This window comes from Scardinius erythrophthalmus (assembly GCF_964197995.2).
Source record: "Scardinius erythrophthalmus genome assembly, chromosome: 5".
NCBI lineage: Eukaryota > Metazoa > Chordata > Actinopteri > Cypriniformes > Leuciscidae > Scardinius > Scardinius erythrophthalmus.
In genome coordinates this window covers 26,485,352-26,504,636 of record NC_138225.1, presented here as the reverse complement: position 1 = coordinate 26,504,636, position 19,285 = coordinate 26,485,352, and the positions used below count along the sequence as shown (strand labels likewise).

The 19,285-nt window shown below is 37.6% G+C and overlaps 3 protein-coding genes across 7 annotated transcripts; 1 reads left to right on the top strand and 2 right to left on the bottom strand.

Annotated features, from left to right (window-relative positions):
• The first annotated feature begins 1,159 nt into the window (after nt 1–1,159).
• rnf214 (ring finger protein 214) lies at nt 1,160–8,140 on the top strand. Of its 2 annotated transcripts, XM_081365869.1 has the most exons (16): nt 1,183–1,343; nt 1,516–1,611; nt 1,699–1,867; nt 1,942–2,001; nt 2,554–2,694; nt 2,929–3,062; nt 3,588–3,656; nt 3,745–3,841; nt 3,945–4,033; nt 4,138–4,225; nt 4,313–4,408; nt 5,258–5,841; nt 5,993–6,110; nt 6,214–6,363; nt 7,189–7,281; nt 7,377–8,140. In XM_081365869.1, the coding sequence occupies exons 2-16, from the start codon at nt 1,556–1,558 to the stop codon at nt 7,437–7,439; spliced, it is 2,007 nt and encodes a 668-aa protein (XP_081221995.1). In that variant the 5' UTR covers nt 1,183–1,343; nt 1,516–1,555; the 3' UTR covers nt 7,440–8,140. The 2 variants fall into 2 exon arrangements, with proteins under 2 accessions (XP_081221996.1, XP_081221995.1); XM_081365870.1 differs by lacking the exons at nt 7,189–7,281; nt 7,377–8,140 and adding an exon at nt 6,668–6,898 and having other exon boundaries at nt 1,160–1,343.
• apoa1a (apolipoprotein A-Ia) lies at nt 8,070–10,266 on the bottom strand. The gene is made up of 3 exons (XM_081365871.1): nt 10,220–10,266; nt 9,334–9,478; nt 8,070–8,838 (listed from the first exon to the last, which is right to left on the bottom strand). The coding sequence occupies exons 1-3, from the start codon at nt 10,260–10,262 to the stop codon at nt 8,238–8,240; spliced, it is 789 nt and encodes a 262-aa protein (XP_081221997.1). The 5' UTR covers nt 10,263–10,266; the 3' UTR covers nt 8,070–8,237.
• Nucleotides 10,267–12,681: 2,415 nt separating this feature from the next.
• pafah1b2 (platelet-activating factor acetylhydrolase 1b, catalytic subunit 2) lies at nt 12,682–18,724 on the bottom strand. 4 transcript variants are annotated; one of them, XM_081365042.1, is made up of 7 exons: nt 18,576–18,724; nt 18,358–18,429; nt 16,349–16,449; nt 16,109–16,198; nt 13,743–13,859; nt 13,523–13,645; nt 12,682–13,379 (listed from the first exon to the last, which is right to left on the bottom strand). In XM_081365042.1, the coding sequence occupies exons 3-7, from the start codon at nt 16,424–16,426 to the stop codon at nt 13,101–13,103; spliced, it is 687 nt and encodes a 228-aa protein (XP_081221168.1). In that variant the 5' UTR covers nt 16,427–16,449; nt 18,358–18,429; nt 18,576–18,724; the 3' UTR covers nt 12,682–13,100. The 4 variants fall into 4 exon arrangements, with proteins under 4 accessions (XP_081221168.1, XP_081221169.1, XP_081221167.1 ...); XM_081365043.1 differs by having other exon boundaries at nt 18,358–18,724; XM_081365041.1 differs by lacking the exons at nt 18,358–18,429; nt 18,576–18,724 and adding an exon at nt 16,923–17,302.
• Between the last annotated feature and the right edge of the window lie 561 nt (nt 18,725–19,285).

Sequence of the window (19,285 nt, the reverse complement as noted above, 5' to 3'; positions counted from 1 at the left end):
ATATATATATATATATATATATATATATATATATATATATATTTGTGTTTTGCTCAAGACCAGCAAGAATAACTCCTGTCCTTTCTGCCCATCCAAATGATAACTGAGAAACCAATCACACTCATAGCTGAGCCAATACCTGCAAAGAATTAAGTGGAATTAAGTTTGTATAATTCCATTATAAATATCACAATTGACATTCTTCACGTCCCAAACCCATGAAACCTGCTAGTTGGCTCAGAACCCGGTTTTCCTTGTGAGTAGACATCCCATACCAGCTTTTCTGAGGTAGCCTAAAGTAGGCCTACTTTTTACTTAACCGATTTAGGTACATTACTTTTAAAACATACTAGCCACTACAAAGGTAAATGACACTTAAAATTTTGAAGAAAGTAAATAATAAAATCGAATTATATTAAAGGCCTACTCAGGGTAACCAGATAAATAACTGCCGCTTTCACCTAATGAACATATAAACATTTTAAATTGTCTTAAAAATAATTAAATGTCTTTTCCATTAAATGTGCCACTACTTTTCACATAAACAATGGTTTTCCGGGGTTTTCCCCACCATCCACTAGTCACCACAATTAAATACCGTTAAATGCCGTTAAGTTAAATGCCTGTCATATTATTAATATTATTAATACCACTACATTTAATAATATTTAAATATTGAATAATATTAATATTGTTTTATTAATGTTAACAGTGTTAATAATAATTATTATTAGTAGTATTACTACTACTTCTACTATTAAACTATTACTATTAAATAAAACTTTAGCTAACCAACAGGGAACGTTAGAATGTTCTGGGAACTTTCTGGGAACGAAAAATTGTTACTAACTGGGATGTGGCTAAATAAAAAGTAAATAAGCTAGCCTGATGGGAAATATTCCGTCTCTTCCTTAATTTTTTATTATTTTGATAGCCATGTTTCCAGCCTTTCCTGTTTTCTCATATTATAGGCTACTGGATATCATGATGAGTTGTCATTATTCACTCAAGTAAATGCTCATTTTATTTTTGCACATATTTTTGTTGCAAAGCAACATTTAAATATTTCCATATACCCCTGGTTGGGAATAGTCTCCAAGTATACTACAGTACGTCCAGTCCACCCAAAATATTACAGGAACTGATTTTGGAGCCAAATGTTTCAGGAACTGGATATATTGTAACACCGGAAGTAAAACAGCTTTAGATGATGTCATGAAAGTTGCGCCAGTTGTCGTTGCCTTTTAAAAAAGATCATTATTCTCTTAATTTATTTAATTACATATACTCTGCGTATACTGTTACTTATTTGACCATCAAGACCAGCTGTTTTAATGTTTAGTGTGAGTTTCGGTTAAATTTATGTGCTCTTTCGTTAACTCTGCGTTTGGCGCTCATATTTTACTGGAAATTATAACCATCGTCATTTAAAATCAGTGTGTTGTCAGGTATAAATTAAGTTAATAAAAAATACGTACGCTAACGTTTTAAAGTGAATGTTGTTTTTCTTTTTAGATCCAGAGTCTTTTGTCGCTGAGTTTGCCTGTAACGTTAAATGGAAAGCGAAATACACACCGAGTGGAGTTCAGCTTTAGATGAAGTCTTACCTCAGTAAGTACAAAACAGCTTAAAGTGGATTTTAAAAGAGTTTCTATTTGTAATGGTTCAGCAGCACGGTTGTCACTGTTCTCTCGGCAGGGACCCCGTTTCGGCAGCGGTTCCGCCGGATCCTTCACTATGGAGCTCATCAGCCGGGCCCTGGTCCACTGAGAACAGCTTCCCAACAGTATTCAACCAGTATGAAGAGCAAGATTACTGCACTTTTACACCCAGCAATGAAGCACAGAGCCAAACCGTAACATTACAGGTATGTAGAACCTCCTAGTGACACATTTCACAAAAGTGATCATCTATGTAGTTTGATCGTTATCTCCACCATAGACTGAGGACTGGACAGAGGAAAGATCTACAAACACAAATGAAGACTGGGAAGCAGATATGGTAAGTTTTCAGCACCATACTGCAGGTACTTTTCATGGTCATGGTGTGTGTGTACAAGTTTTACTAGTAAGCCCCAAGTTTGTGCTCACAAATATTGTGAAATATGATTTAAAATGTGTGTGTGTTTGTGACATTAGCCTTTTATTGCTGGACAGAACAACCTTGTTATTGTTCTTCCGAGAGATTTGTCATACTAGTTTTCTAGCAAATATGAATTGGGAAACAATTCAGCCTTCACTCTGCACTTTTTTACTGTTTGTGGAGTTTACAGATGTCTTACAGATGTTTTTGGAAATGTGAGTTTGTGTACAGTGGGGTACAAATATCTGAGAAGTGAAAGTGTTTTTCTATTTTTATATTATAATTACTATTATACATTTTATTTTTAAAGGAATGTCTTTTTTATTTTATGTCACAATTTTCTTTTAAAGTCCAAAAACTGTTCTGTTTATTATCTAGATTAACTAGGATTTTAACTAAGATTTTGAGGGTGGTCTCAGACTTTCAGACGCCGGTGTATATATTTCTTTATCTTTATCTCTTTCTCTTTAGCGTGCTTTAGAAGACTGCAGTATTGAGTTGAATGAGCGGTATGAGGCTTTTGTAAAGCAGCATACAGCAGAGCAGGAGGGGCACAACATCTGTGTCAACAGTCTGGAAAAGACAAGAGATGACAGAAATCATCAGTACCAGGTTTAGCATCACATTTGAACTTCAAAAAACACCAATATATTCAGTCTGTACAGGTTCTGATATTTACACATGGTTATTTGAATAGCAAGAATAGCAAAGGTGCTTAATTCCCCTTGAACTCAATAGGGAATAGTAATACTGTGTGCAGTGTCCTTGTCAAAAACTGTGGTATTACTGTACTTTTTTGAGCCTATTTGTCATTGGTATGGAAATTATTTTTTATCATTTGTACAGGGTTTTATTGAAAAAATTGAGTCTTTGCAAATTAAATTGGAGCTGAATAGCAGCAAGACCACACGGAAAAACTTCATGGTAAAGCGGCAAGAGCTTACTGCAGAGAAGGATCGAATGGAAGAGGAGAAAACAAGGTAAACTGACATTGAAATATTTATGATATTCAGCTGTCTGCTGTGGGTATAGCATATAATATCATTCAAAGGTCTGTCATCTTTTTTTATGCTTATGAAAGAAGACTTATAAGCTCACCAAGCCTGCATTTATTTGAGCAAAAATTCTGTAAAAATAGTAATATTGTGAAATCTATTGAACTATTCTATTTGAATATATTTTCAAATGTAGTATATTCCTGCGATGGCGAAGATAATTTTTTAGCAGCCATTACTCCAGTCTTCAGTGTCACATGATCTGTCCAAGATTTCTTTTAATCAATGTTGAAAACAGCTGTGAAAACAGATACATTTTATTCAGTATTTTCTAATAGGAAGCTCAAAAGAACAGCATTTATTTGAAAGAGAAATCTTTTGTAACATTATAGATGTTGTTACTGCCACAAGTAAAAAAAAAAATTATACTGACCATAAACTTTTAAATGGTAGTATATAATATTGGATAGATTTTATTCATTGAATTTAAAAGATATTTATTTGTTTTAGATTGGCTCAGGAGCTGGAGGACACAGAAAAGAAACTCAAGATGCTGATTGAGGAACAGAGTCAAGAGAAGTAAAAGATTTCAAACGTGAAAGGAGAAACACCCATATGTCTCTGGATCCGTGTGTTTATCTGGTTTTTGTGCTTGTGTTTGTGGCAGGCTCTCCTGGGAGCAGGAAATAGCTGACTTGAGGGTGGAAATGGAAACGCTCTGCAGACAGGCAGAGCAAGCCAGTCAGACCGTTCTTCAGGATGAGGTAACCTTCACCGCATGTGTCTTGTAGAAAACTCACAGATAGTGTAATGAATCATGTATGTTATTGTCTGACTGTGTATTTGTCCATGTGTCTGTGTGAGCAGATAGCTGCACTTGAGATGCAGAAAGAGCTTGCGCTTTCTCAAGTGGAGGACTGGATCGTAGACGCGGAAAAATATCTTAATTTTCTCAGGTACTGTGTGTGAATTAATGTTTGTTGACAGGTATGCACATGCAGTATGTCCACATGCATGAAGCTGGTGTGATTCCTTAAGGATTTGTGCTTTTTCTTGACAGATTAAATCCTTCCCAGCAGCACCTGCACCAGCAGCAGAAGTGGGAGCACAATGTAGCAATGGTCTGCAGCAGTCTGGTAGGACTAAAGGTGAGGGGAGGAGCTAATACCAGTGGATTACTGGTGAAGGGAGTTTGCAGCTTCTCTCACTCAGTCTTTTCGGTTTTTCTTTTATAGAATAAGTTTAATGAAAACCATCAACTCCTGCAGAGAGGTGAACAGTTGGACAGTTTGCCCTCAGTCCAGCTCCCATTACTTCCAGCAGTGCCTACAGTGAGTGTCAAAATATTCATATACGGCTCAGGGCTGGAGGTAAACTACCGTTCAAAGGTTTGGGGTTTGTAAGACTTTCAGTCTTCAGTGTCACATGATTCTTCAAAAATCGTTTTTTAATATGCTGGTTTGGTGCTCAAGAAACATTTCTGATTATCATCAATGTTGAAAACAGTTGTTGAATGCATTTTCCCCCCAGGATACTTTGATGAGCTCAAACGAACATCATTTGAAAGGGAAATCTTTTGTAACTTGTATTCTTACAAATCTTTTAATTTTGATCAAACTAATGCATCCTTGCTGAATTGAAGTATTAATTTTTTTTACCAAAAAAAATCATAGTAAATCCAAACTTTTAAACTGCGCTACTGTTTTATGCCATATATACGGTGCTATTGTGGAATTGATAATCTGGTAGTAACAGTAACAGTGTTAGTAACAGTGGCTGCTTTAGCACTGTTCGTTCATCGCCCATCCAGAGTCTATATAATATGTTTAAGTTTAAGTTTATAATATGTTTTGTGAATCTAATTTGACTATCAATTCACGTATGTATTATCTTTTGGTTTGCATCAGTTAAGTTCCTAATTAAAAGTACTTATCTTTTTATTTGTAAAATTTACTGATTTATTCAAAATAAGTATTTCTGCATGATTATGTAATGTATAACATACCAACTACCTCTAATATGGTGGCACATCATCTTATTTAAACTGCATGTTCCCTAGAGTTGTTGCTTAGGACAGAATACAGAGTTCAACTGTATTGTAATTATTTTGCATAGTTTAAACTAATGTAAGTAATGTATATTTTTGTGTGTGTGTGTCATTTTTCTTTGGCTTTCCGAAGTTGGAGATGATAATCAGTCCACTTCAGAATCCTGCTTCTCATACCATTTTCAATAGTGGTCCACCAACTACCACAAATTCTCCCCCCATAGTTCATCCCCAATTCCACCCCTCGGTCACACCACCACAAAGAGCCACACCGCCACTTTCAGCCCCTTCTCCTCAAAACACACCATATGTACCCGTCACTATAGGTCTACAATCTGCTCACGTCCCAAACATGTATGTCCCTATGACAACTCATGCACCTGCCCCTCAAATATCCATGCAAACCATCTGCCGGCCTCAAACGTCATCCCATGCTCCAGTCACGCCAGACCCACATGTCCTTCCACAGACACACGTAGGCGTTCCAGGTGTCTCACTGGCACCCTCAGTTGCTTCAGCAGGCACCTTTGTTTTACTACCAAATAATCATGGAGGCAGTTTTCATCCCCAAGCTGCAGTGCGCCTTCCCCAAACGTTCATGCAAACCATGTCTACACGTAACTCCTCCCCCCAGCCCCTCCCCTCCAATCCTGCGCCGGCAGGCAAACTGGACAAGCTTCTGGAGAGACTGGGCTCACATTTCCCACAATGCACAAGGTATTGAGATTATACACTGTAACATGATTAGCTTGGTTACATTTTTAGCAGCCAACATAATTAGTAGAGTTTTTGTCTTTTTGTTTATTCTGAAATTGTCAGAGTAAGGATTGCTTTCTGAAAGTGACCTCTCTGTTTCTGTCTGTATTAGAGATCAGTTAACACGTGTTCTACAGCAAATCAAGGGTGAGCGTGGTACTATGGCTGGCATGTCGATTGATGATGTAACTCAGCAGGTTGCGCAGAGACTTGCGCAGAACCAAAGACCGGTGCGACAGTACACTCCTCTCACTCTTCCTCGCTATGTTTTTGTTGTTACTTTCCTTCTGTTTATTGCTCATTTCATTTTTAACTTTATCACTGTCCTTTTAGCCACCAGGACCTATAGCACCTCCGTCTGGAGCTAGAGCCTTTCCTGCTTCAGTTGGTCCGATCCAGCGTCCCATAGCCCAGCCACCACATCCCATGCGGCCTCATTTCCCTCCCCCAGTTGCTCAGGTTTTCCACACAAGACCCCCACAGGTAGAATTCAACTTTAAACCCCTTTTCTTTAAACACATTTAACAAAATACTCAGGACTATAGGGGAGAGTCGGCTAAGCTGTGCCATATTTTGCTGACGTTTGAGTAGTAAGGAGGAGTGATACAAAGGTAAAAAATAATATGCTTAATTCAGGATGCTATCAGCTAAAATAAGAAAGCAGAGTCATAAAAATAAGACTTTATAAAAAAAAAAGTGAGACAAATTGCCCCGTTATATGTGGATGTTTTTGCATTTCAAATACAAATATGTAAGGGTTAATGCCCGACGAGGTGTCCATTATCAGGTATTTATGGACGACGGCGAGGCGTGAACCGCCCGACGCGCAGCGGACGAGAGTATTCACCCAGACCATGGTATAATAAAGGGTTAGTTCACTCAAAAATGACATTTCTGTCATTAATTACTCACCCTCATGTCGTTCCAAATCCATAAGAACTTCGTTCTTTGGAACTCAAATGAAGATATTTTTGATGAAATCCGAGAGCTTTCTGAACTACCATAGGCAGCAATGTGGGTGAGTAATTATTGGCAGAAATTTTTGGGTGAACCAACTTTTTAACATAAATGCATTACATTGTTATTATTAACAATAAATATTATTACTGTTTTATAATCTCATTTCAAAGCCCTTCTATATTTTACAGTACAATTTACTGTATATTATTTTGCTAAAATATATTCATAAGCCAACCAGGAAACATTTATTTTTCAGATTATTTGAATATATTGAAAGACATTCCATTATTTTTGTCATTTGTTTTTAGAACCATGTAAACAAACCCTTTTTCTCTGTCTCTCTGTCAGTCCTCTATGCGGAAGTTTTGTTTGATGTGTCAGAATCTTGTGGATACTGGAAGTCAGTACAACACAAACTGCTCCCATATAATGCACAAAGAAGTGAGTGTGTAACTTTCACAAAAAAACACATTTAGGCACATTATTTGCTTTGTCTATGTGTTCTAATAACTGTTGTTGTTTCTCCTTTTATTTAGTGTGTCAGTGTTTGGCTCAAGACCAGCAAGAATAACTCCTGTCCTTTCTGCCCATCCAAATGAGAACTGAGAAACCAATCACTCTCATAGCTGAGCCAATACCTGCAAAGAATTAAGTGGAATTAAGTTTTTCTAATTCCATTATAACTATCTGGTTAATGTTAGAAAATAAATTGCTCCATTCCCTGTCAGAGTTGACTATTATTATAAAGGACAGTATGTTATTACACTAATTTGTTACTTTGCTGATCAATGGAAATCCTTACTATATGAATTTCTTCAGTATTCAGTGTTATTCCAAAGATTTTCAAACTTAACCTCAAGTATAATCCTCATTATGTAAGCTTTTCCAAAGCTCATGTAACATGGACACAAACTCCAAAATAGAATAAAATGAAATTTCTTTCACTTCAACTTTTCCAAGTGATTTAAAACTGCTTAACTGGAAAATGTTGCTGTTATATATTTCTGTATTTTATTAAATTAATAATCAAAAGAGGCCTTTATGTGGAGAGTTTTATACATTAAACAGGAAAAATAAATTGATTGACTTTTTTTGCAGTGTAATCACTGGTAGTCACTCTTTTTTAAAAAGATTTAAGATAAATTATAATATTGTTCACAATGAAAACTGTATTGTGATCATATACCATGTTTCAGAAGGAAAGAAAACGCTTGAAAAAAATAATTTTTGTGCATTTTATTTGTTTGCATTCTTATGTCAAAGATTTTTTTTAACTTGAACATAATAAACATTCATCTCAAAACTCTTGCACCTACAGTCCTTATATCACCAAACACAAGAAAATCTGTTCTTTGCTGTTGTCTGAGGATCCGAGTGTGCAAAGTCCTTGAGTGTTTTTATGCCTGGATGGCCTTGGAGATGGTGTCATACACCTGTGCAAACCTGGCCTTCACGTTCTCCATGTAGGGCTCCATGCGGGCCTGGAGGTCCTGGGTGTGTGGGGTGATCTTCTCCCTGGCCTCCTCGACAGCCTTCACCAGCTGTTCTTTGTATTCCTCAGCATAAGGGGCGGCCATGGTCCTCAGATCCTCCAGACGCTCCGTCAGCTTAGTGCGTACGACCTCGACCATCGGCACAATCTTGGACTTGGTATCCTCAAAGTTGGTCTCAAACATCTGCCTCAAGTCATCTAACAGGGGCTGCAGCTTGGCACGCATCTGCTCAGCATTTTCACGGTTCAGGGTGGCATACTCCTGGTAGAGGGGCTCCAGCTTGTCACGGTACTCGTCAAAGTGCTTCTGCACCACCTGGTACAGCTCAGCTCGGTGGGGCTCCAGCTTGGATTTGAGGTCTTCGACGTCGGTCATGATGCGCTCTTGCAGCTGCTTGGTGTTCTCCAGGAATTGTTTGGAGAAGGTCTCAGCGTAGGGGGTCAGAGTCTGGGACGTGGTCTGGGCATATTCCTGAAGCTTAGTCAGGCTCTCTGAAAGTTGCAATCTGAAGGAAACAGAAGATGCATTTAGAAAATACAAACACAAATCGCTTCAGTTTAAGCTGGAGGTGAAAGCCTGGAATCATAAATCACACTGCTCATTCACTAAGGCCAGTTCTCCTGACTGAACCTGGTTTCTCCCCAGGTTTATCTCAACTGTCACCTAATGGGGATTTGATTCCTTGGGTTCTCACTACTTATAGCTGAAATTAGCTTGTTTCACAATGGAGGAGCTTTGCAGCATGAGCTTCACAGTTACCCAACTCAATTGAAATAACTTTACAGCTGAAATGAAGTTTGCTTTATAATGAAATAATTTTACAACAATTACTCTTGTTTTACTGAGTGTGTGAAGCTACTTGGAAAACATTCTGTATTGTATAAAGCACTATATAAATAACTGATTTGATTTGAAATTATGAGATAAAGAAATAAGAAAAGATTCTGTATTTCAAGAATGATTAAACTGCGAAGGGGTCATGATCAGATGTGTCTTTTACTTGTATTGCTCATATTCGGTTCCATCCAAGTTGTCGAGAGCCTTCTGAGTCTGCTCCTTGACCTGGGTCAGGTACACCAAGGCTGCTGACTTGAAGTGCTCCAGCTGGGAGGGAGCATCAGCCTGCAGGAAACGGGCCTGGGAACCTAAGAAGACACACAGGAAAAGCTTCATAAACCAAAGTAAAGATTGTCTCAAGCTCATTAAACTTTATGAAGAAACATACTGTACATGGTCAAATTGTCAACATAAAAACCAAAGCATTAACAGAATCATCGACTTGGAGCCGAAGGCGGTGGAGATCAAGGTTTGCAACACATTGCCAAATCTTTTATGACTGAGATGTTGTGTCCAATAACAAACTGCTTAATCACAAACTAATAATAAATGCCTGATTGTTCTGCAACTGTAAAATGTCCTTGATTAGCTAATGCTAAGTGGCATGTTGACTGAAAACTATAGACATTTCAGTTTAGTATTCATAAATGAACCATAATGCTGATTTCTTTACAAAAATGTGAACATGATGTGGAAAACATTGTCCACTAAAATTGAGGTTATATATGTCCTAAAATCTTGATTGTAAACTGGAGAAACTGGAAGAACTGGTTGAGGAACGACCACTCCTCGAGAAGACAAAGGACCTTTCTGGAAATTAACATTTGAACTCTTGGGCACTACTATCGAGACGAAAGTCTCACCTCCGAAACATCCTAACCTACATTTATTCCCCTCATCCCCCACTCCTTCTCCCTCATGCTGAGATCACCAAAACTCACACAAGAATCTATATGGTTTAATGTGAATAATTATCATTGAGTATTATACATGTTTAAATGTAAAATACTAAAGAATAATTAGACTCAGAAGTCAGGCATGTTACTTACCCAAAGCCAAGAGGAGAGTCAGTGCAAGAGCCAAGAATTTCATGGTTGAGCCCTGAAAGAGAATACTCTTATTATACCATCAAAGTACTTTTTAGCAAGGTCTATATTACAGAAATATTGTGCTCAACTGCGTCTATGCTAATATCTATGTTCTCATTGTTTCTATCTTTTCTGAATGGTCTTGATCCAATTTTGCTCTCCTGCTGGTTTGCGCCCTTACCTGAGTTTTGCTGCTCTGAATGTTCGAGGACAGACAGCAGAGGCAAAGGTCTTATATAGGGCAGGAACAGTGCGTGTGGAGTTGGAACCCTGTCCTCTTACACATCAGAGGTTCAAAGGGTAGGTGCAATAAAAGACACAATTTAGACACGTCAATGCACTGTCAGACTCACAAAAAACAAATTACATGTAAAATATTCCATTATATTTTATCAGTCAGATAAAATCTTTTTACTGGAATTATAATTTTTCAGATATTGCTTTGATAAACCACTGTGAATCAAAATGCAGATGTTTAATTGCATCAAACAATGATTCTGAGGACAAATATTACTACAAATATACCCCCCCCCCCCCCAGGAAACTAAATTCACTAATGCCAATTAAATTGTTGTAATTCAGCAATTAAAGCAATATTTTTAGATTATTTTTTATGCTTAGTAGTTCGTTGCAGAACAATCCGGCATTTATTAGTCTGTGATTAAGCAGTTTGTTATTGAACACAACAAATCCATGTGATTACATCTCAGTGTCATAACAGATTTGGCAACGTGTAGCAAACCTTGATCTCCACCTCCTTTGGCTCCATATCAAATTTTATCAACTGTTGTCGTGGAAAAGGTCCATTACCAGTCAGGGGTCATTGATCAATCAGTTATCTTTGTCCCTTGATTTACTCAACTCCTCACATTCTCGAGTAAAATGACCTTGATTAGCTTATGCTAAGTGGCATTTTGACTGAAAACTATAGACATTTCAGTTTAGTATTCATAAATGAACCATAATGCTGATTTCTTTACAAAAATGTGAACATGATGTGGAAAACATTGTCCACTAAAATTGAGGTTATATATGTCCTAAAATCTTGACTGCTTCCTGTTACAATACACAAGTGCTGGACTTTCCTTCCAAATAAGAAATTATTTAAATAAGAAATTAAAAATACATATATAAACCTATAATTTAAAACCTTATTTAAAAAAAGAGACAAATACATTAGTGTACATCTTTGATGCACTCTCTTTATGATTTAACTATGTTTTATTTGTACTTCGCATAGACTTTACCACCTCATCTCTAATGGGCAAGCAGAGAGGGTCAAACTGAGCACTGTATGCTAATGTACAGACTTTGAGGTTATCTAAGTGGCTTAAGTCTGTATCATCAGAACAGAGCTCCATTTGAGCTTCATCAGCAGTAACTTATCACTGTTTGTCAGTTCATGCAACCTGTATGAATCCCTGTCACATCAGAACCCAAAATTGAAAAGCAAAGCATGTCATTGCCATATAGTAGCCTACCTTGTGAACTGATTTCCAGAGTTACTACTCAATAACCAATTTTTTTCTCATTTTGCAGACTTTAAATTTAAATTTGCCATCATTTAATTGATCCTTTTTAGGATTATAGTAAAATATTATGAGAAGTATTAGGTTATCTAAATTATTACAAGTATTAAAATATTAATTTGGATGCAGAAACTCTTTTTAAGTAGTTTTAAGAAGTAGTTTTTGCTGTGAATCTGGATTGGGTGAAAATGCAGATTCACAGGGTTGGTTTGAAAGAATAATGCTAGCATCGTGTAAAAATTCTGTAAGAAGAAACTGAAATAATCATCACATATTGACAGCAGTGAAAGAAAGTGTACACACGAGTTTAGATCCCTGCTAATTTATTGGAATTCTTGGATCTGAAGCATGTGGCAGTTGTGCCGCAGTAATAGTGCACGCTTTGCAGACCAAACAAATAGTTATAGATGGTTGATCTCTTACACTCGAACACAATAACATTCACATTCACCAGCACCAGCTACATAAGCACTTGCACAGAGTACATTAATACTAACAGATTATATATATATATATATATATATTTATATATATACATAGACACACACACACACACACACACATATATTTATCACTTCTTGCCCACTGGCTCTCCCATACTCACTCATACTCAGCTCTTCACATAATATTTTACAGATCGCTTGGACACACACAAAAACATGGATGCATGTGAGATAAAATTAACACTGAAAACCTTGTGGTTGTGCATTAGGAGCTTTCTCACACTCAGACTCAACCCACACACAAGGAATGATATGGTTTGATCACTCAAGTCTTACTCTAATATATCATATTTTTGTTATTGGGAATACGAAAGGGCGAAAGAGAAAGTTTCGGATGCTTCTGTGCCAAAAAAAAAAAAGTAAAATTAAAAATGGGAATAAGACAAAAGCTGATATTTCGAAGGCATGATTTATCTTGTGTGAACTGAATCATGTAGCTGTCATCATAACACTGTTGTGAGTGTGACCGCGTGCATGTATGAAGGCACAGAGAAGCTGGCAGAGTAAGTGCTACTATTAAAGGTTGTTGAGACAGTGACAATGAGATTTTGAAGAGGTCCCACCTGCAAAGCAATATGTCCTAAGAAAAACTATTTCTTATCACACATATATTTTTCATTCTCCTGCTGTTGTCTATTCTGCATCTTAGAAACACAGTTTATACTTTTCCTATAAAATTGGTCACTGTATAACATCCCCTTGTTTGCTGATCTTTTTGCATTTTTCTAAATTAAGTATTTTAAGTACATCCTGAATATCCAACATTTCTTAACCCTGCCTCTCCAGTGAATGACCAATGTGGTGCCCTTCTTAAACCAGTGAGGCCCGCCTCTCTTGAGGCGTTTCGTCCAACAGTTGAAGCAGCAGCTCATGGAGGGTCGTCGACATGGTCCTGTACGCACCAGCGGTCAGATGCAGGAAGTCGAACATGTCTCGAGAGGAAATAGTCCCATCTGAGTGGACAAAACTACCTCCCACATCAAGTAACTGAACATGGCCGAGTCGAGGAAGAGATGCGCGGAGTAAATTGTTCACCGATGCATTTTTCTCTCTCAGGGGGTTAGGAAACTCTCCCCTTGGTAACAGGCCCTGAACGACAGGAATTACGACTTAATATCAGCTTTGACAAAAAACTGAACTGCTGAGAGTTAATACTCTGTATATACACATTAATTACAACACCACAAATCTCACATCAAGAATATATATACATAGTGATTTAGGTGACTCACCAAAACAATAATTTTGGAATTGGGGAGGAGAGACAGAAGTAACTGTGCAATGGCCAGTATTCCTCCTGCAACCTGATCCGCAGTGTGCTCATGATTATTAGTTCCTACCCATAAAACCACCACCTGTGGAAACACAAACGAGGACACAGTTACAACTGGTGAACACACATTTCACTTTATGGTAAATGTTGTTTAAACTATTTACAACAAACCACCTCACCTTGGGTCTGATGTTCTCCAGTTCTCCATTCTGTAGTCTCCACAGCACATTACAGGTTGTGTCTCCACCAATCCCAAAGTTCAGAGCATGGAGAGGTGAGAAGAGTTCCCTCCACACCTGAGACCAGCACCAATAAAAAATTGCAAACCAAAATATGTAAATCTATTTAAAAAAAACTATACATGTTGATTATTAACAACAGACACAAAATATATCAGGTGTACAATAGTGTATAAGCAAGAGTCATACCTTTTTCATTTTAAGATTGCCTTTAAGTGTCATTATTGCAATACTATACTATTAGCCATATGGATAATTACCAATAAATAAACTAACATGACATTATTTTGTTAACAACTACTGTTGTTACTATATGTAGGATACAGTGGGCTCCACAAATATTGGTACCTTTGATAAATGAGCGAAACTGACTGAAAATTATTTTTAACCATTTCTTTCATTCAAATAGTAAAAAAAAAAAAAAAAAGATCATAAAACAATTTTCCCCCCTGAAATATAAGTATTCCACAATTATTGGCACCCCTTCATTTACTACTTTGTGCAGCCTCCCTTTGCCCAGATAACAGCTCTGGATCTTCTCCTACAATGCGTAATAAGGTTGATGAACATATGGCAAGAGATCTGAGATCATTCCTCCATACAGAATCTCTCCAGATCATTCAGATTCAGAGGTCCATTCTTGTGGACTCTTTTCTTCAGCTCATCCCACTTGTTTTTATTAGGTTTGGGTCAGGGGACTGCAAAACCTTCCTTCTGTGGTCAATGAACTATTCTGTTGTTTATTTTGACATGTGGATCACTCTTTAGATCACTCACGCTGGAAGATCCAACCAGGTGTTGATTTAATCTGCTGGTATTTGGAGTTTATGAAACTGTGTATCCTAACAAGTTGTCCAGGGTCTTTGGAAGAAAATTAGCCCCACAGCATTAAAGATGTCTATGCCCAACCCACCTCTTGCTTTATTTTGGTCTCATCTGACTATAAAACCCAGTTTCACTGAAAGTTCCAGTAACACCTGGCAAACTGCAGGTGAGTGAGACTGCTGTTTTATTGCAACCCTTCCAAACAAGTTGTGGTTATATAGGTGAGGTTTGATCATATGACCCCAAGACCCGACTAGCATCAGCAGTTCTTTGCTAGTACTGATATGCATTCATCAGTACAACTTTGATCCTTACAGTTTGTTTGGCGACTCAAACCACCATCCTCAGTGTGTGGGGCTAATACAGACACACATCCTCTTCCAAAATAGTTACAATCTCCAGTTGATTTAAACGTCTTAATTAGTGCCCAGATAATGTAAATGAGTTTTCCAACAATTAAACTATTATTTTATAGCCATCTCATGATTTGTGCAGCTCAACAACCTTTTGTCACACATTATTACTGTAATCTCAGGTCTTTCCCATGTAGATGGATGACTATGGGAATTTGGCCTGTGTGTCACGACATATTTAGAAGTCATGATGACTAGTGTTCCTGGTCAATAAGGTTAATTTAAAAACCTACCATATGAACGGGAATATACTACAGTTAGATTGTTACTCATTAGAATTTGTAGGGGTACAAATATCTTTGGCACACATACTTTGGAGAAACCCATATTTATTTATTTTATTACACATTTATATTTTGTGTCAGTTAATTTCAATTAAAGGTTTTTCAATTTTTGTGAATTTGAACGAAAGACTAAGAGGAGAAATGGCAAAAACAAGTTTTCACAGTCAGTTTTGCTCTTTTACCAAGGGTGCCAATAATTGTGGAGCCCCACATGACAGTACAATTATACAACGATCATTATCCAAAAATATCTGACCACTGAATGCCATGAAAAACCAAACGGAATCAAGTATTCCAGAGTGGTTCAGATTAAAAATCAGAATTATCATGGGAAAGATTAGTTGTTAATATGTTAATTTTATATTTTGAATTTCATATTTGATTTTCTATGACTGGCTATAAATACACGTACAATTTCATATAGTGCTTTCAAATATTTATAAAAATACACTAGTTTTAAATAAAATATTTTAATATAAGTTCATAATTTCAAAAACAAAAAAATATTATATTTCAGCTTTTAAACCACTTAATACCATTACATGTCTTGTGCATTTCAACATTTTGCACGAACACTTCTGCTCTCTAGCACTGTACTACTCTTGTATTTTTTTGGAAGATTAGTATGGAAGCAATACCAGTTTTTTTTGGTCTTTCTTGGATTCATTGCTTCTGCTATTCTGATTTGTATTTGGATAGAAGCATCTTCTAACTGAGCAAATGGAATTGCAACCGAGTAGTTCTCCTTTTTTATGGATTGACTTATTAACGAGATAACAATCACCTCGTGCTGTTGCATAAGCTGCACCATTGAGTCCCCCACAAACAGAACATCAGGCTCCGCATCCTTGCACTCCTGCACAAACCGGTTGTGCTGCAAAAATACAGAACAAAATAAATCCGAGCTTGTTACGCAAATCCTTAATCAGACTGAGGGGTTACGAAAGAGGAAAAGATTTTGCACAGCTCTGAGATGCTACAAGTATGCACGGTGACTACAGAAGTCTTTCACAATGGAGCACACCTGTGACATCCAGCGTCCGTCTCCCTGCACGTCGATCACGGGCGCAGGTTCAGCAGCGGGATTCTCCTCAGCGCTCATTCTCTTCGACACAAACACAGGTGCTACAAAACAACAATACTAATGAGCGGCCGTGCTGACGTAATGGAAATTAATGCAATTGTTGACTGGTTCAGACTGAGTCCTAATTTCGTAGCTGTAAGATACAACTGTCAATAATATTCACTCCGAGCAAAATATAGATCATTGAAGGGTCGCGCGTGACACATATCAAACCGCCGCACAAAGAGCGCGTGTTTTGCTTTTTAGTCCTAGGGTGATGATGAGGAGGAGGATGATGATGATGATGGACCCCGGATGAAGCCAACACACAGCAGAGGTTGTGCGGTAAAGATTAACGCTTCATAGATGTGCTTTAATGACTGCTACTGACAGGGTCAGGGATGATGATCCCAGGAATGTTTAGCTGATGGTATAACGAAGAAGAATGAATCAACAGCCGGGACAAAAGGAAAACATTCCTGGTGGCATCACGCACGCACACGTCCGTCTCTACGCACGCCTCTTCTTGACTAACCTGGCTACAGTGTTTGCAAATCCCGTCTGCAGTGAGTAAGCTGCGGGTGTGTGCAGCAGGGCAGGGCTTCCTCAATCACCTACAGCAGCACCGCAACTGACTGTCCGGGGAAGAAGATGCAGATGAATGTTTCTGCAGCCGCGCACCTCGACGCTGCTTTTTCCAGGAATGCAACCTTAACGGACTTAGTCCACACAATAATAGTAATGTTTAATGGTTTAATTATGGGGGTATATAGCGCGTGGTATATTAAAGAAATCACAGTAAATGTTTGCGTTATGTAAACCGAATAGCATCCAACCAACCGCCTCCCCACTTCCCTGCGCAACCGCCCTCGCACTTTCTGGAAGCCTCACTTCCGCCTACAGCCATCGTCACGCACTTCCCATTCAGCGCTGTCCCGCCTCATCGTGACGGCAAAATATAGGCGAGATCTATGACTGGAATAACCGTTATAATATCACAAGAGCAAGAGAAGGGTTGCCAACTTCAGGGGAGTTAAATAAAGGACAGTCTTTGGTTCTTTAAAGGAAAACAAGAGACAGAATAAATTCAAAATATATCTTTAGCACCAGGAATTTTGGGCCCCATGACAAAAAAAAAAAAAAAAAAAAAAATCAAATTGGGCCCCCTCTGCGCAGCTGTTGTCATCACATCTCTAACTGTCCCATCAAAAGCTTTACATAACTCTGATCAAAGGCTTGCAACTGTCTTGCTTCTTGTAGTTCAATACTTTAGCACAATATTTGCTGCTGGTGATTTGTAAATGCAAGTCTGCATACAGTATGCAGCACTATTTGATACAAGATTAAAAGCCACCATAAAAATGTCCTTAAGGCAATCCTTTACAGTCTCAATGTATTTTTATTGTAAATTTAATGACATATTTTTAAAAAAGAAAAAACCTAAATATATATTAATTTTTTAATCAAAATAAATTAACATCATCGTCTCAAAACAATGAAAACTGCTGATTTTTTAACTTAACTGCACATATATGCCAACAACAAAATAAAGTTGACGTGTAAAACGGAATTTCCACAGGGTTATTATAGTGCTATAAAACAGATCAAGTGATCACTAAATCAATAGGTTTTGAGGTTTGGAATGATGGGAATAATAAAGTCTGTATCTATAGATGTCATTTAACGGCCACAATTCAGTCGAACGCATCAAACTGGATTATTTTAATATTGTCTGTAACTTACATGCAGGTTGAGGTAAGCTACTTATTGTGCATCCAGTACAGACAGGAGGGTTTTTTTTTTGTTTTTGTGTCATAATGGTCATTATGTGAGAAAATAACTTGTGTTTGATTTCTGTCATTAATAAATATTTTATTTTATTTTTTGTTATGGTAAAAAGATGATGAAAAGTCATTAGTTATATACATTATTATACATTATTGCCAAGTCATTAACACAATGTTGCTCACCTTCTTCACTGGGACAGGGAGGGGTAGTTACGGGGAGACTGGGGTGCTGCTACTCATCTGTTGTTAAGTCTGCTAAAAGGGGCATGGACAATGATTTAATATGAATGTCTTGCTAAACGTTTCCCTGCACTGATTAAATGTTGATGAAATGTAGGCTAACACTAGCCTGCAGCTAGCTAGCTTATTTCACTATGGACAACAGGCTAAAGGCTACCCACCTTGGTGAAAAAACTGGGTAACAGACTGACACCCTTTCTTTTGTCTTTCCTCTCTCTCTTTTCTCTCTTTCCTTTTTTGAAAACCAGATTTTCTTTTACTATGCAACATTGTGGTCTCTGTGTTTCTGGCGCATCGACTGACTGTGTCTGCAAATAAACAACACCGTCACTGATGAGTGCGCAAAGGCAGGACCAAACCATTTCATGCAGATACAGGGGGGTGGTCGGTCAATATGGATGTTTACTTTTTGGTCAATGGGGATATTTAACTTTTATTGCCAAAATGCCGAGTAGGGGGATTTAGAAAATGCCTGAGAAATAGCCTACCACTATATAATTGTGACTTTACAAATGATGAGGAACAGGTTTTGTTCTATTAAGTGGTGGATTGCCCTAATGTGGGACATTTTTTGCTTTTCAGACTTTTGTAGAATATTACGATGTGAAGACAATACATTAAATCCACATCCAATACCTTTTTGGAATCCTCAGGGGGTTTTCTAATCAAATCAAAAGACAAAATGCAGATAACACATTCATAAAATAAATTATACAGATATCAGTGCTTTTAGTGCCAAATTGTCTGAGAAAATGTGCAGCTTCATAATGTGGGACAGTCATTTGCCTAAAGGCCCTTTCACACTGGACGCGATTTTGACGCACGAATAATTCGCGCGATGGGTTTATTTTTTGATCAGCTGTTTGTGTAA

Bases quoted from the DNA above. Each gene is read 5' to 3' on its own strand.
- pafah1b2 (XM_081365043.1), bottom strand. From the start codon at position 16,426: ATGAGCGCTGAGGAGAATCCCGCTGCTGAACCTGCGCCCGTGATCGAC. The intron at 13,646-13,742 runs GTGAGGTGGTTT...GTGTTTCCACAG, and splicing joins TGGAGAACATCAGACCCAAG to GTGGTGGTTTTATGGGTAGG. The intron at 13,380-13,522 runs GTGAGTCACCTA...CCTGTCGTTCAG, and splicing joins ATTCCAAAATTATTGTTTTG to GGCCTGTTACCAAGGGGAGA.
- rnf214 (XM_081365869.1), top strand. From the start codon at position 1,556: ATGGAAAGCGAAATACACACCGAGTGGAGTTCAGCTTTAGATGAAGTC. The intron at 2,695-2,928 runs GTTTAGCATCAC...TCATTTGTACAG, and splicing joins ACAGAAATCATCAGTACCAG to GGTTTTATTGAAAAAATTGA. The intron at 3,063-3,587 runs GTAAACTGACAT...TATTTGTTTTAG, and splicing joins ATGGAAGAGGAGAAAACAAG to ATTGGCTCAGGAGCTGGAGG.
- apoa1a (XM_081365871.1), bottom strand. From the start codon at position 10,262: ATGAAATTCTTGGCTCTTGCACTGACTCTCCTCTTGGCTTTGG. The intron at 9,479-10,219 runs GTAAGTAACATG...GTGTCTTCTTAG, and splicing joins GACTCTCCTCTTGGCTTTGG to GTTCCCAGGCCCGTTTCCTG. The intron at 8,839-9,333 runs GTAAAAGACACA...TGTTTCCTTCAG, and splicing joins ACCGAATATGAGCAATACAA to ATTGCAACTTTCAGAGAGCC.